Below are 16565 nucleotides of genomic sequence, written 5' to 3' on the forward strand. Positions count from 1 at the left end.
GTTCACTGCTGCTTTGGACTTGTACTGGCATTAAAATAGATGCAAGGAATATATCCTTTCCTGACTAGACAAAAATTTTCTGCAACTCTGTGATTTTGTATTATAAAGAAATGCATGTAACACGTGTTGTTATAGACAAACTGTACAGAAGAGAGCAAAAGAAACATAACAGCAACACACACATAAATATTTCACTGTTATTGAAAGTAAAAGACACCTGTGGTTTGTGCTTCTCTATCTTCCATTACTCAATCTAATTATGTATATTAGAGCAGGGATAGAAAATGCTAGTTTGAGAACTTTGACAAAGTCTACAGCATCACGTCAAACACAGTTGCAAAACTTTTCAGGTTGGCAGTCCAACCCATGAGATCTGGAAACCTACTTAGAATATAATGGCTACAGCTTTGCTGTGTTTTTTTAGGTGTGAACATTACAAACATACTCGTAGGATAGCAGCCCAGCTCTCCATCCTGAAGTTTACATTCATGCATTGGGGGGCATTCAGAGGCTTCACAGGTAATTCCAGCTGCACCACACCAACATTTTCGCTTGCAGTCTTCCTCAAAAAACTCCTCTCCAGGCTGACAAACAGACAACAAAATTGACAATTAAGCATAGCAGGCACAGATGATTCTTTGTAGATCATTTTATGCATGTATGTATGAAAATGTTGTTTTAGAGAGGACATAAAGAGACTGCAAGTGACCTGACTTGAAATACAAAGGACCAAATGATTCACTGCCGGCCTATCAGACCCACTTCACCATACCTCATAATACTGGCCGTTCGTGTGGTTGCAGCCACACATGTTCTCCTTAACGCACTTGCCAGCACTCAGGACATAGCTGGGATCACACACACAGGACTCAGAGCAGGGACCAGAGCAGGAGGGGGGTTTTCCAAAGCATGTTTCCTGACAAGGATCTGCACAAGGTTCGTAGTGGCTGTTTGGGGGACAGCTCAGTGCTAAGCAGACCACAAGAGGTTGAAGTTAGTGATAGGAAACAAAAGTATGTGCTGGTTAAAATATAAAATGACAGCTTTTCACAAGAAAAGAGATACGTCTTTGGCACTTCCAGCTGTGTTGTCTTCCGTGTAACTAGATTGTTTGAGTTTGGTGGTAACCCAGTCTCCTGCAGCCTCTTGGCATATGTTGTCTGCCCAACTAGGTATGCTAAAGCAGCACTCCCTCGGTTAACTTTAGTGAGTAGGAAGCCCGTATGAAGTACTCTTCCACAAGTCAAAACTGACATAAACTTCTTTGTGTTATTTTCTCCCAACTACTCAGCCAAGCTGATTTTTACCTAATGATATACCTAAAGATATTTTACTACTAAATTAAATCATTTGTCCTTCCAATACTCACGGCAGAAGGTTTCATTCCTCCATGGTCCAAGGTTGACCCCACGATCTTGGCATTCATTGACATAGGCTTCAATGGCTTCACACAAAATGGGCTTGGCACCATCCAGCTCACACAAGTCAAAGACACAGTCCCTGAAGTAATTCTGAGAACAAACAATCACTTTGTTACAATGCTTTATATTGTGTGACCATCTAAAACCACATATTCAAATTATTCCACTATTACTAATATCACATTTTCACCCTGAATGCACACACACATACACAAATACAACAAGCTCAGAATAAGGACTGGTTCCACATTTGTTCATTATATGTGCACTATCCTCTACATGAACATACATTGGGGTTGACTTTGGGATGGCACACAGCAAAAGGTCCATTTTTGTCCAGCAGAATGCCACAATATCCAGAGCTTTCATACAGTTCCTGTTCTTCTTCATTGCACCCAGGGATGGTAGTGTTGGGTTTCTCATTACATCTGTCAAGACAGACCATCATCTTAAGAACATTTGTCTTTTGTCAATGGTAAATGTTTCTTTACACTTGCATCTCTGCAATACTCACTCTGGATTCATGTTCCAACTGTGTCCAAAGTCATTGGCATTTTCAGCTAAGCTTCCATCTGGTTTGCGGAAGTCATCTTTGGTATCTCCATCATAGTTGCCACACAGGCCACACAGCTTGTTCTGATAGCTGCAGGTTGCAGAAAATGATTGTGTTAGAGTCTTATGCAAGAAAGACTAACAAGTCAGCCAGAACTACAACGTGTTTTAATTCCAGCCAAGTTTCTTTTCAGCAGTAGACTAAACCCCACACATTAGTAAGACTAAAAGATCAGACATGTACATTTGATGCGTTTGATAGCATCAGCATAGAATTAACTAGTCAGGAAATTAGAAGTTTTGTGTGATTTTATCTTGAAATTTTGAGGGAGCTGTTTGTGTTGCCCCTGCTAAATTGTTTAAATAAAATATCCTAGCTGTGTCATTAATCTCTGCCTTCATCACCTTACTACTCCTTACAGATAAAGGATTCATGTTCAGTATATGAATATGTGTTATAGTTTTAGTTGTATCAGTATGGATGTAGATTTCTGGACTGGTGAACTTGTGATTAAAACACCACTTTATAAGGAAACCATGAATTTGGTCTTCACTCACTCTTCGATTACTTTAATGTCCATGAAGGAGTTTCCATCATAGCGAACCGTCACACCAAAGTTCATGGAGACAGTGTAGTGTTTTCCTGACTTGAACACAGAAATACCAGGGGCCGGGGACAGTGGCAGATTGACATTGGTCCCATTAACCTGTATGGGGAAATAGGCGCAGTACATCAAATCTGGTCAATTATTAGCCAACATTTTCATTTTCGAATTACCCATGTCACAACATTACTAACCGTAACTAAAAAGAAACGTTCCCTCATCATGCCAATGATGGCTGAGCAACAGATTATGACATAAAAAAAAAAGAAGAACAACATAATAATTGATTATTTTCAACTTGATTCCACTCTAACCCATTTCAATAACAATTGGCACATGGGCACATTTATAGCTGTGTTACATTAACACAACAAAATCACAACCGGTCCTTGAATTGTTTGTTTGGGTCTGGGTGTAGTTGGCCCAGGAGTTCTTGGTTTGGGTGTAGTTGTTTTTGGTGATGTGGTATGGAAGCCTTTCTGGATCTTATTATATGTTTGTTTTCTTTACATCAACTCCACCGTTGCCAGTCCCCAACTGGTGGACGCTGTCAAAAGCCTTCTAGTTCAAAGTTGTTTGGTGAAGTTGGTTCAGGACCAGCTGGCCTTTGACCCGCATGCTCCTGCAGAGCAGCATAAGAGGGCCACGGCCGCATACTAAGACCTTGTCGGACAGGTCAAATGCAGCTGCCGGTGTCACAAGTGAGAGTGGATCGAAACCAAAGGCATGGAAGCCCAAGAAGCAGCCGAACGATACCTGAACCTTATGTCGCATTGTACGAGATCTAACTGGGGCTCGCGGTGGCTGCTGCGTCCAAATCCAAGAGAAAAATGGACGAGTCCCGCTCACCCTAGCTGAGCAAGACCAACGTTGAGTCAAACACACGCCGAAGTCAAGAAAGCGATCCGATTCCTCAAGAGTGGAAAGGCTGCTGGCCTGGACGAGATCCTCCCTGAAATGCTCAATTACAGTCATCATCATCAAACTTCGGAAGGAAGGTGATTTGGGCGACTGTAACAACTGGCAGGGCATCACATTGCTGTTGGTACCCGGGAAAGTGTTTTTCCTCATTCTTTTGAGTTTGCTACGATGTGCAGTGGGCGAACGACTGGGAGAAGAGCAGACTGGCTTTCGGAGTGGCCAGTCCTGAGTCAACCAAATATTCACCCTCCGCATGATCATTGAACAAACATCGTAATACCAAAAGAAGATTTCTATTAATTTCATCGACTTTGAGACGGCTTTTGACAGCGTCCACCGGCTGACTCTAAGGGCTATCTAACTTCAATATGAAGTCCCCCAGCAAGTTTGTAGATGCCTTTTGTGGTCTCTACTCCAACTCCTGCTGCTGCGTCCGGAGAGACGATTTCTCAATGGATTTCTTCAAGATTAATACTGGCATCAGACAAGGATGCGACTTCAGAGTAGGGAAGGCTGCCGAAGTCTTCCGATGTTTCCAGTTCTACTCAATTTAATTCAATTTTATTTATATAGTGCCAAATCACAACAACAGTAACCTCAAGGTGCTTTATATTTGAAGGTAGACCCTATAATAATGCATACAGAGAACAAACCCAACAATCATATGACCCCCCTATGAGCAAGCACTTTGGCGACAAAGGCGACTTTTAACAGGAAGAAACCTGCGGCAGAACCAGGCTCAGGGAGGGGCGGCCATCTGCTGCGACTGGTTGGGGTGAGAGAAGGACCTATCTCTAACCTATTTGGAACTCGACGTCCCTGAATGTTAGGATCAAGATCAGACTATTGAACTATTGTCATTCCGATGGCACTGGTAGCTAGCGAAACCTGGCTAGCGAAACCAGGTAGCTAGCGAAACCTGGCTAGCTACCAGTGCTAGCCAGGTTTCGCTAGCTAGCACTGGTAGCTAGCGAAACCAGTGCCAGTTGAGTGATCAACAAATGTGATCACTCAACTCCTGAACATGTGCAAAGTGGTAAGTGTAAGTGCAAGTTTCTTTCCATGGTCAATTGCAGTGGTTTTCAGAAGTGTTCCTGAGCATGTGCAGTGATTTGTACCACAGAATGATGTTTGTTTGTAATGCAGTAGTGCCTGATAACGTGATAGCGTGATTTGTTTTCCTTCCTTCTCTTATTTCTTACCTGCACAGTGCCACCTTTGAGAATGGAGATCTTTATCATCTGTGCGTATACATGTACGGCATTCACATAGGAGATGGTCGGCCTGTTATACCGGTTTTCATTGTCAGTATGGACCTCAAAGTAGGGCACAGTTGTGTCATTGCATGGACTAGACATCAGATAGCTGCAGTTGCCCATGAAGTCATATTTGCGTTTGTCAAAGCTGGTGTAGTGTGGATCGCCAGATGCAACGCACGTGGATGTACCTAAAGAAAATAACAAGAGATAAATGGTATATTGGCATTTTGATACGAATGTAATGTATTGATGTAATCAAGAATTTAAGGCAGATTTTTCCGTGAAGGTTCTCAGCCATCCAGGTCATCGTAGTCTAAGAACCTTGGAAAGAAAAGTGTCTGGACTTTTCTTTAAGACATTTCACCTCTTCAGCTTCTTCAGTTCTAAGAGCAACTGGTGGACAGTCACAGACTTTTAAGCCCTATTGGGAGTGTCCCTAAGAGGATGCCAATGTCCACATTTTGGACAGAGAAGACAGATGGTTTGAAAGAGGAATAAAATAAGCCATTTGTCCACTGTGAATGACCATCTTTCAACAGAGGGACAGGTTTACGACACCGACTGTCTGCCATCTATAATGCAGTTTTGAGATCCTTCCCAGACGCCTTAACACCCATTCACATACTGGGTCATTTCACCTCAGTAAGTCACATGATAGGTTGAGGCTAGGTCTCACAATGGATTCACCCGAAACCTGTGCTGATTGTGACCCACACCTGTTTTCTAACCGTGGCTCATGTGATAATGGAGAGGAACATTAGGGGGTCCACGGCCCCCTTAGGTCCACTCCCAATTAGGGATGGGTTCTGACATAAACGGTATGACATAAACACTTGACCCCTGTTTCAATTCAGGGGGTCAGTGTTGACATTGTGGAGGACTATAAATACCTTGGAGTACACATTGACAATAAACTGGACTGGGCTGCAAACACCACAGCACTTTACAGGAAGGGCCAGAGTCGTCTCTATTTTTTGAGGCGACTGAGGTCCTTCAACATCTGCCAGAAAATGCTCAGGATTTTCTATGAGTCTGTTGTGGCCAGTGCGATCCTCTATGCTGTTGCATGCTGGGGGAGCAGGCTGAGGGTCGCAGATGCCAACAGACTTAATAAACTAATCCGTAAGGCCAGCAATGTTGTGGGGATGGAGCTGGACTCCCTCAAGGTGGTGTCGGAGAGGCGGATGCTGTCCAAGATAAAGACAATGTTGGATAACACCTCCCACCCACTCCATGACATGCTGGTCAGTCACAGGAGCACGTTCAGTGAGAGACTGAGATTACCAAAAAGCACCACTGAACGACACAGGAAATCATTCCTACCTGTGGCCATCTCCCTGTACAACGCATCCACTTAACACACTGTTTGCTGCTACAACTACACATGTTTCTTTTCCAACTATTTATTTATGAGTGACTTATGTATGTATGTATGTATATATATGTATATATTGTACTATTCTTAGTTAGTGTATTGTCTGTCTTGTCTTAATGTTGGTTTAAAATGGAGCACTGTAACAAAAAATAATTTCCCCCAGGGATCAATAAAGTATTCTGATTCTGATTCTGATTCTGATAACCAGACCGAAAAGCAGCGCACATTTCGGTGCTTTATTTCGGTGCTTTTTTTTCCTGAGCTGTGATACACTTTAGATTCTAGCCAATCATTTTACGTTTCCGAGGATGCCCAAGGCGAAGCGGTCAAAAGTCTGGCTGTACTTCACAGCAAAAGATGCAAACTCAGCAGCCTGCAACAAGTGCTTTGAGGTGATACTGTGCAAAGGAGGTAACACCTTGAATCTGATGAAACACTTGGCGATGCATAGCGTTTTTTTAAAAGCTGAGAAATGCACTGTATTTGATAGCTTGCTGCAAGACCTCGCACCAAGCACATTTACTGCGGATGTGGTGCCTGTTATTGACCCGGAGTTAGCAACATCCCCGAAGAGGAGAGTCCTGGCCCTAGCCCTGCCAGTGTAGCAAAAATGATGATGGTGGCGGCAGCAGCCATTCTTCTCTGGGTGAGTAGCTTACTGTTGTTCGTATGTAATTCACGTTGAGTAGGCTAACCACATTATTAAATTAATGCACATAAGGTGAACTAGCAAACACTGTCGGTGTTACATGCGGCCGTCTTCTTGTTTGATGGCAGATACTCCCTTCATGTTGTATCAACAGAAAAGGCTAACTTGGTTATCATTTTGCAGAAAAAAAGAGACTGCAAAAAATAAAAACATGAGAGGTTTTTGGACAAAGATTTTGTTCTCCATTCTTTAAGCACTGGTTCGAGCACCGTTTAAGCACCGGCACCGTTTCAGAAGTACTGGTTTGGCACCGGTATCGGATAAAACCTAAATGATACCCATCCCTAATCAGGACGCTACAACACAGAGCGAACACCATCCCCACAGACACAGCGGCCAGGGAGGCAGAAGAACATCACATCAAGAAGGCCCTGAGTAAATGTGATTATCCCAGCTGGACTTTTGTCAAAGCTGGTAAGGCGCCAAAAGAAAGCTCCAGCCGATCCAGGAGAGAAGGACAACGGCTGCCTATGTTAGGATGCCTGGGTCGTTGACCCAAGGTTTTGAGTTTATTATATTATTTATCATTTCTAGTCTTTGTTTTCTTTGTTAGAGTTCTGTCTTATGGTTTATGTCTCTGTGTAAACCTTAGTTGCTGTCTCCCCTGCCTGCTATATCCCCGTGTCCAGTCAGTGTCTGTGTCTGCCCTGGTTCCACGTCTCTGTTCCCTCTGTAGTGCTTGCCTATGAGTCTGTGTCTGTAAGTTCAGTCTGTGTTATGTTTCCTGTGTTACTTTGAAAGTCCATGTAAATGCATCTGGTTGTGCTTCCTTTGTCTCGTTAGGCCTGGTTTTCCTCAGCTGTGTTTCCCTCCTATTACCCATTCCCTGATTCCTCCCTCCGTGTATTTAAGCCCTGTGTTTCTCTGTGTCTGCGTTGCGATCTACCCTTATCTAGCTGCGTTTTCTATCTGTGTAAGTGTATTTTGTATTCCTAGTTTTGTTACCCTTTTCAGTTTACGTTCCGCCTCTGAGTGTCTGCACATTGCGTCCTCCTACTACCACCTAAAGAAAAGCCACCTAAAGAAAGCTCCAGGAGAGAAGGACAACCGCTGACTATATAGTGACCTATAGCTATCCCGTACATGTCAGGAGTATGTCAGGAGTATCGAAGCAGTCTAGATGCATTTTTTCTAAACACCGGGTCTCTGTGGCTTTTAAACCCCAAAACACGCTGCGCCAAAAATGGGTCCACCCCAAGGATCGGGTCCCCCGACACAAATAGAGTAACATAGTGTACGCTGTTAAGTGCCAGTAGGATTGTCAGGATTTATACATCAGGGAAACCAAACAACCTCTGGCTACAACACAGAAGAGCCACCTCGTCAGGCCAGGACTCTGCAGTCTATTTACACCTACAGGCCAGTGACACTCTTTCAATGATGAGGATGTAACATCCTGGACAGGGAGGAACGTGAAAATTTACGTGAAAAGGGAAAGACCATCTCTGAATCGAGGAGGGGGCCTAAGGGTACATCTGTCACCATCTTACATGCTGTGATTGCAGCCATTCCCCAACTCTCTGTGAATGGGACTCATGGTTATTGATCAGTGGTTGTTGATCAATGGTCATGAGAATTTGCATAATTAAGATCAAGGAACTAACTGTGAAGGTTCTCAGTCATCCAGGTCATCGTAGTCTAAGGAGCTTGGAAAGAAAAGCGTCTGGACTTCTTTAAGTTGCTTACAGACATTTCACCTCTCATCTGAGAAGCTTCTTTCAGACCCAGCAACACACTCAGACCAAAACTGGTTCATCCTAAAGACAAAACTCCTAAACACAAACTTAACAATGTGGTGTATGCTGTACAGTGTAGCGAGGAATGCCCAGACCTCTACATTGGAGAGACCAAACAGCCACTTCACAAACGTATGGCACAACATAGAAAAGCCACCTCCACAGGACAAGACTCGGCTGTCCAACTGCGTCTAAAGGACAAAGGTCACTCTTTCGAGGATGCCAATGTTCACATTTTGGACAGAGAAGACAGATGGTTTGAAAGAGGAATAAAATAAGCCATTTGTCCACTGTGAGCGACCATCTTTGAACAGAAGCGGTGGTTTACGACACCAACTGTCTGCCATCTATAATCCAGTTTTGTTTTTCCTTCCCAGACGCCTCAACGCCCACTCACATCCTGGGCCATCTGACATGCGATTATTTAGAGGATCATTAGGGGTCCTTTGGCCCTCTCAGTGGGGTTACTCCCACAGGGTTTAAATCTGGGACTCTCCACCATTTGACGCTATAACTGAAGAAGCTTCTCAGATGAGAGGTGAAATGTCTTCAAGCAACTTAAAGAAGTCCAGATGCTTTTTCTTTCCAGGCTCCTTAGATTAAGGAACTGACCTCCCAGCCCATTGTTCCTTCTGCGGGCTGGTTTCAGTCATTATGCAAATGTACTGTTTATGAGATTGGAGAAACCTGCAGTCAGCTGAGACTGAAGAAGTCACTTGGATGAGTGACAAAACATTTCTCCCACAAAAACGCTACGTCCAGATGAACAGAATCAACCTCTGGAGTATTATATCAACAATCTTTGAACAGTGGAGTGGTAGTTGTGGACGTGACTACTTTAAAATATTTTTCTCTTTAGATGTGACTAGACCATCCATTGCATATTCATCTATTAAAATTACACATTTTAAGATGCATGTTGTAGTTTCAAGACAAATTTTTTGTTGCCAAACATTATTACCTTTAGGATAACAGCCTGCTACACCATTAACTTCCCGACACTCTTCAGTGGGGTCACAGGAGTTATCAACACATTCCAAAGTGTAGTTCCCTGCACAGCGACACAGCTTTGAGCAGCCATCTCCAAATACGATCTCACCAGGCTGAAAAGAATTAACACAATCAAAACTAAGAAAGCGTGGTGTATAATTACATATTATTCAATTCATTCCATTTTTAGTTATTTAACAACAGTAGTGGCCTCTAGATTTATTTTATTTCTCACAACAGTCAGAAGGAAAAACTCCCTTTTGACAGGAAGAAATCCCTGCCAAACCAGGCACAGTGAGGAGTAGCCATCCGCTGTGACTGGTTGGAGTTGAGAAAAAGAGAAATAAAGGCAAATAAGAAAAAAGACACACTATGGAACACAGCCAGATAAGTAATGATGAGATGAAAAGTGTTTTATAAATAAACACAAAAAGTGAAAAGAGTTAAGCAAAGAAGAGACATTCAGTCTATCATACGAACGCCTTAGTAGCCTTGACCTATTGCAGTATAACTAACTATTTTAGGGTCACCTGCTTCTACCCTAAGTATGAGCTTTATCAAAAAATTGTAAGCATAATCCTAAAAGCAGAGAGTCAAATCTAAACTGAGGGCTGGTTTCACAGAAGAGGGACCTGAAATACAACTTATGCTTGCTATTTTGTTACTACAGTCGACCCCCGATTGTGGTTAGGGACCACAATCACTCTGGGAATACTTAAGAACGCCCTCTAAAAACGCTTATAACTGCCTGTTTTAATAGTTCAAACATGAAATCACCCTGATGAAAATAACTAATGAATATTTTAGATATGCTTTATCAAAAAATCCACAAATAGGCAAATTTTCTGCCAATAATTTAGAGTTACATTCCACAGAAAAATCAACAAATACTGAATAGGCAGAGGTTGACTGTATATCTGTGTTTACTGACCGGGAATTTATGTAGTATATGTAAATAGGACATCTGACCTCATAATAGTTATTCTCATCGTCTAAACAGCCACAACTCTCCAGTGGTATGCAACGCCGTCCCTTAAAAACAAAGCCTGGTTTGCAGAAGCAGCCACTGATACAGGAGCCGGAGCAATTGGTGGAGGGTTCCATACAGGTGGGTATACAAGCTGGACCGCACTCTATATACTCTGCGTTAGGAGGACAGGGGTCTGGATAGAAAGAATAAGATGGAAAATAAAAAGGAGCATGAATGAAAGAACTTCTGGACTTCTGGAATGAAGTATTAATGGAAATATCTGATAAAACAAGTCTTACTTGGTGGTTTAGATGTAGTTTGTTCAGGAGTTGGTGGTTTGGGTGTTGTTGTTTTAGGTGTAGTTTGTTCAGGAGTTGGTGGTTTGGGTGTTGTTGTTTTAGGTGTAGTTTGTTCAGGAGTTGGTGGTTTGGGTGTTGTTGTTTTAGGTGTAGTTGGAGCAGCAGTTGGTGGTTTGGGTGTTGTTGTTTTAGGTGTAGTTGGAGCAGCAGTTGGTGGTTTGGGTGTAACAGGCTGACCTATAAATGAAACAGATATAGTTTCTCATGTAAACACCGACACAACTGATCCATATTTCTGAAGGTTCTGAATGTGCAAGAAGGCAAATTAAACGTCTTGGGTTGATCTCTCACCTGTGCAGGTCATGATACAAACAGCATCGATAGCAATATCTGTCTGAGGCGTTTCTCCATAGGTACCCACAATTGCAAACTGAAATGCATATAAATGTGCATATGATGTGAAGCCTGTGCACACACAGGAATACACACATAAAGAGACTTGTGGTGTTCTACTATTTACCTTAATAGCATTATTTCCCAGAAAGCGGACGTTTGCCGGCTTCCAGCCTTGTCCCTGGTTCCCCGTTACAGTGAAGAGAGCAGGTCCGAGGGTTTCATCTGGTAAAGAGAAAAACAATTCAAAAAATGATTTTCCTCTTTTCTAGCTTTTGGTCAAACATTCTTCTATTATGATAGTGCACCCTTTTTTTCTTTTACCTGTGGTGATCGTGTGGACACTGATCTGCATAGTAGTACTAGTGCCATACAGGTAGTAATGGAAGGTAAGCTCGAGACATGCAGAGGAGGAGGGAGTTGTTAAAGGACTTGTGATCTGAGCACTGACTCCAGGTATAGCCTCGGAGGAATCCAACAACAGATAGGATCCAACTACATGTGTAAGGGTTAAAAGCATAATAATAACAATGCAAATAATATTACTACTACTAGTAGTAATAATTGTAAATTATTAGTAGAATTGTTATTATATTTCTGATTTATTGTCAGTACCACAATAGTGTCAGTTAGTGCTTAATCAGGCCAGAAAGCAGCGTTCTATGTTTTGCAAATATTGCAAGAGGAAAATAGAGCCAGTCTTGGTAAAACATTCACTTCCATTTAGACCTCACAAAGAAAAATCACTTACAACCAGGTTTTGAAAAGTCACCATCAGGTCCAGTGCCTTCAGTTTCAGTTCCTCCTGTCCACTGACTGAAGCCAAACATATTGGGATCCTCAGTTTGAGTTGTCCATCCACAGAGGTCACCGGAAGTGTCAAAATCACAGCCAAAAATACAAGCTGTGAACAAAACATTTATATATCAGCTCAAAATGTGATTGTGTGTGTGTGTGTGTGTGTGTGTGTGTGTGTGTGTGTGTGTGTGTGTGTGTGTGTGTGTGTGTGTGTGAACTCACAGGGACATGCTCCTTCAGTGATGACGATGTTGTCCAAAGCTGAATCACAAGAAGAAGATAAGCCTCTCTGAGCCTCAAAGACGATCTGTAGACATGCAAAGAAAATATCACCCTACACAAAAAAAGCTAGAGATTTATATACATAATATACACAGTAACTTAAAGAAAGAGTTTTTCTTCAATAAAGCCTTGATTTCCATCTAAGCGGTAGGAGCAGAAACAAACTGGGGGGGTGTAAAAGACTTAAGGGTTTATTTTCTTTTATTCCAGATACCCAAGTAATCCAATTCAATTCAATTCAGTTTATTTATACAGCGCCAAATCACAACAACAGTCGCCTCAAGGCGCTTTTATATTGTAAGGCTACAATAATACATTCAGAGAAAAACCCAACAATCATATGACCCCTATGAGCAAGCACTTTTGGTGACAGTGGGAAGGAAAAACTCCCTTTTAACCTCCGGCAGAACCAGGCTCAGGGAGGGGCGGGGCCATCTGCACCATTTGCTAGTAATTTTAATTAATTTATAATAAATAACAATCATATTTTAACAGTAATTTTTAAAGCTATAGTCAGTTTATCTAAACATCATTTTCTGATCAAAATGACAATTGCTCTGATGCTTTTAGAGATGGAAGGAAACATTTGCAAGTGAGATTAGTTGCCCAATAAAAGTCTGGCGGGCAAGTGAACAAAAAGTTTTCATGTCAGCTCAACCTCAACATAAACAGTACAAGTGTCAGTGATGAATAACTTTGTGTGCTTCATCAGTTTTTCAGCACATTGATGTTTGGGCCCTGAAAATATTTTTACAGCTAACTTTTAGGAAGCAGAAAATCATGTCTACACGTGACAAAGTGGACGAGTTGGCCAAACAATAAAATGTGAAAGATGATAAGAATCATTCCACTCCTCCAGAAATAGACACACAGAGAAAGCCGCCGCTGTGTGTCATTCCAGCAGCATTCTGCCGTTACACTTTAATGTACTCATAAGGATGTGTTTCAAAAATAAAGAAACTGAGACAGTAAAAACTGGTTACAGGACATGTCTTTGACATGTGGTAGTGGCTGGACTCTTAAATATTTGAAGCTTTTTCATTTAGTCATGAAAACAAAACGTTTTTAAGGATTTGGCCTCTTATGAACAAGAGAAGAAAGAGGTGAGAGATGAGAAGTGTGACAGACAGAAGAGGCACCAAAGGATTCTTAGAAAAGGTGAAGAAGTATCAGACTAATGAGACACAAAGGTATCATAGTTCAGACCATAAAGCTACGACCTTAGTCCTGCATGTAAGTACTTTGATTTCATGTTGTTAAATACTGCGATGTAACCGACACACATACATGACCAGAAGTGTCTGCTAGAACACACTGTGTGTGTTATATATTGATTTTACATAATAACCTGCAAACAATCTTTAATTATTGAGTTTCCTGACTCGTTTCAAATTCCTCCTCCTGAGCTTTCACTTCACCAAAAGTGAAGCGTATAACAGACAGTGTGGTTCTGAACAGCACTGGGTAAGCTGTTACATGATAAGCACTGTGCAAAAAATGTAAGAAACAGCACAGCTGTTACTTTAACCCTTTAAAGCCTGAATCATGAAATCATTGCCAGAAAATTGTAATTCTTTGAAAATAGTGTTTATTTAACCTCCTTTTGTTTAAGTTTTTAAAAAATAAATCACATTTCAATTTCTGTATATGACATTTAATTTGTATTTGCTTATCTGTTTTTTTTTATTGCTAAAAAGGTATTGTGCAATTTATTTAGGTTTTTCAGGGGGAAAATTCACACTGATGATGTGGAAGTGCCAAAAACTGTATGTATCAAATATGATACACTAGACGTTAAGCAACTCCTTCAGAATACTGTTGAGGGTGTGACAGTCCGAAACTTTATGAACATGTTTTAAAGAGCAGAGCGTTATCATGGGCCTCAGCACATATCTGTCTGTTCTTGTCTCGTTCAGCATTTTGAATGGTTGTTTTACAGCTGTTGTTGCAATTACAAAGACATAAAAGCAGCTGTAAAATAATCTTTACGTGTGTTGACTATTATTACCTTTGACTATCTGTTTTGTAATGCTAAATATTGCTTATTGCGTGTATTCATTTGGCATGTAGAAAAATTGTTCTCAATTATCAGCGACAAAATGAAACTTTAAATTAGTTCCTTAATAAAATTAGAGGATAATAATACAGAAGGATTTCTATATTTGCAAAGCTGTTTAAAGCAGCTTCCTTCACCTTATTAATGTCACTTACTAATGTCTGATGAGAGTTTAGTGTCTGAATGACTTCACTTCATAGCTAAAGTCCCAAGCTCCTGTTGCTACTGTTGATGCTGTTTAAAGTTGTTAAAGTGATCTGGTAACACTCACGGTAATGCTCTGGCTGCTCGCTTTCGATACGGTAACAGAGCCGTTCAACCAGTTTGGACTCTGGATTCCAGTCCTCTTCCACACCTCTGCCTCACTACTGGGTAATTTTGCCAGAATTCTCAAATTATTGGTATTGTCAATCCCGTACATGTAGTAGTTGAACTGAACACAGATCTCAGAGGCTGATGAGGTGATGGGGGGGCTCAGCAAGCGAGCTTTCTGTCCATTAGACACATTGTCCCCCTCGTGATAGATGTAGTATCCCTCTGCAGAAAGAAGGACACAGACGAAACATGTTTATTTGTTTACACCCTCGAACTCTTAATTAATCCCATTCAGTACAATCACGACAATAGTACGCAATAAACGTGTTTTTAATAAAGCATGCAAACCTCCATCAGGGTAGTCTCCACTGGGACCAGTGTCAGTTGTGGGAGTTGGACCTCTGTGCCGGGTCCAGTCACTGCTGTCTGTGCTATCCTGGATGAAATCGCAGAATGGGCCACTGTCTTGGTTAAAGTCGCATGAAGTCACCACTACGGCTGTAGAAACACATTACAGACGGAACACAAGGCCAAACATGTTCATGAAGAATTCTCTATGATAGAGTAGTTCAAGTGTTTAAATGCAAACAAGCATCTGTTTATTAGTGTCAGGTTTCAAGCTATGCCTAATCGTTACTGACAGTTAACATCCCAGTAACAGACATTAAACTGATTCGACAATGAGAGACAACTGTTTATTTTTCTGTACGTTTAGGCCGGACATTATTATCATTACTTAAGATAAGGAGCTGTAAAGAGTTAAGGTTCAAATCCAACACAGGGACTGTGTTGGATACAGCGTTGCAGTAATGTCACATCTCTGTGATAGTATGTTACCCATAAGTGCACTTTATATGTCTTGAACATGTCGTAGATGATAAAAAAAACCAACATACCATCTTCTGTCTGCTCATTCTGCGCACTGCAAACAAGAGAAAGATGCAGGTTAGAGTCTGGTTAAAACTGCGCAGGACATTGAAAAGAAGAAAAAAGACTCTCCAAGGAACACATTGATGGTGGAAGACAGGCCAAAGTGCATAAAGTAAATGTGCTTCAAACAGAATTCTCTGTGTCTCTGTTATTCATGTGGTGGCTTACATCATTAGAGTTAATTAATTAAGTGCAACTACTGCGATACAATTCGCCAAATTACAAAAAACACATGAGCACATGAACATGGATGGGCCGTGACAGTCATTTGTGAAGTAGGAAACTCGTCGTTTTGTCCATTTAAGAAGCACTTTACTCATTCCATATTCCAAAGAAGGCCTAGTTATCCAAAGAAACTGAAAGTCAAGTTAAAGGTAGAAATAAATAACTAAATAAATTCCCAATTCTTAACAAAAAAAAAGGTCTAATAATGACATATATTTGTGATTTAAGCCTTACATTTTTATACATAAGAGTCATAGTGGCATAGTGCTTTTCTAGGCTTACTGATCACTTAAAGCAATTATTAAAGAAGGCAGCTATTGAGAACAACCAGAAAAGAAACGACGCGTTCTTGCTCGATAAAGTCATAACTTATTAGAAGGATCCAGCTATATGAATAATTAGCAACTTAACTGATTATATAGTTGTTATGCATTAAGAACTCACCTGTACTGTAACTGTCCTGCTCTGGAATCACACATCCACAATAAGAAAATTAAAAACTTTAATATTTCCATGGCTAACTTTGAGATACCAGTGCAAGAAGACAGAGACACAGAGTACAGGACTTTTTATAGGCTGGGGATGAGTCAGGGGCATGCTGGGTGGAAACCAGGATGGATAAATTGAGTAGGTGGTGTGGATGCTGAACTGCTGTATATTGTGTATCAAAATGAGTAAATGAGTAACTGTGAATGATAGGGAGAGGGTGTGGTCCCGTTAGGCGTGACT

General features: G+C 41.3%; 1 protein-coding gene and 1 long non-coding RNA gene across 2 annotated transcripts in view; both read right to left on the reverse strand.

Moving 5' to 3' along the window:
- zanl (zonadhesin, like) overlaps positions 1 to 10959 on the reverse strand; it is a 103692-nt gene extending 92733 nt beyond the window's left edge. The window contains exons 1-10 of the mRNA XM_086286196.1: positions 10838 to 10959; positions 10538 to 10731; positions 9540 to 9681; positions 4702 to 4946; positions 2532 to 2680; positions 1936 to 2064; positions 1711 to 1849; positions 1370 to 1511; positions 773 to 969; positions 446 to 584 (exon numbers count right to left, since the gene is read on the reverse strand). Coding sequence (XP_086142322.1) covers positions 446 to 584; positions 773 to 969; positions 1370 to 1511; positions 1711 to 1849; positions 1936 to 2064; positions 2532 to 2680; positions 4702 to 4946; positions 9540 to 9681; positions 10538 to 10672 — 1417 coding nt within the window. The 5' untranslated portion in view covers positions 10673 to 10731; positions 10838 to 10959. The remainder of the gene's footprint in view (positions 1 to 445; positions 585 to 772; positions 970 to 1369; positions 1512 to 1710; positions 1850 to 1935; positions 2065 to 2531; positions 2681 to 4701; positions 4947 to 9539; positions 9682 to 10537; positions 10732 to 10837) is intronic.
- A 9-nt stretch (positions 10960 to 10968) lies between these two features.
- LOC147336482 (uncharacterized) lies at positions 10969 to 11435 on the reverse strand. Its single transcript, XR_015128283.1, has 3 exons — positions 11358 to 11435; positions 11189 to 11267; positions 10969 to 11074 (listed from the first exon to the last, which is right to left on the reverse strand). It is a non-coding gene; the product is annotated as an uncharacterized LOC147336482 (long non-coding RNA).
- Positions 11436 to 16565: the final 5130 nt, after the last annotated feature.

The sequence above is a fragment of the Aulonocara sp. 'chitande type north' Nkhata Bay genome, linkage group LG3 (assembly GCF_057382095.1).
Source record: "Aulonocara sp. 'chitande type north' Nkhata Bay isolate Kocher_YH1m ecotype deep benthic linkage group LG3, A_spYH_male_GT1.1, whole genome shotgun sequence".
NCBI lineage: Eukaryota > Metazoa > Chordata > Actinopteri > Cichliformes > Cichlidae > Aulonocara > Aulonocara sp. 'chitande type north' Nkhata Bay.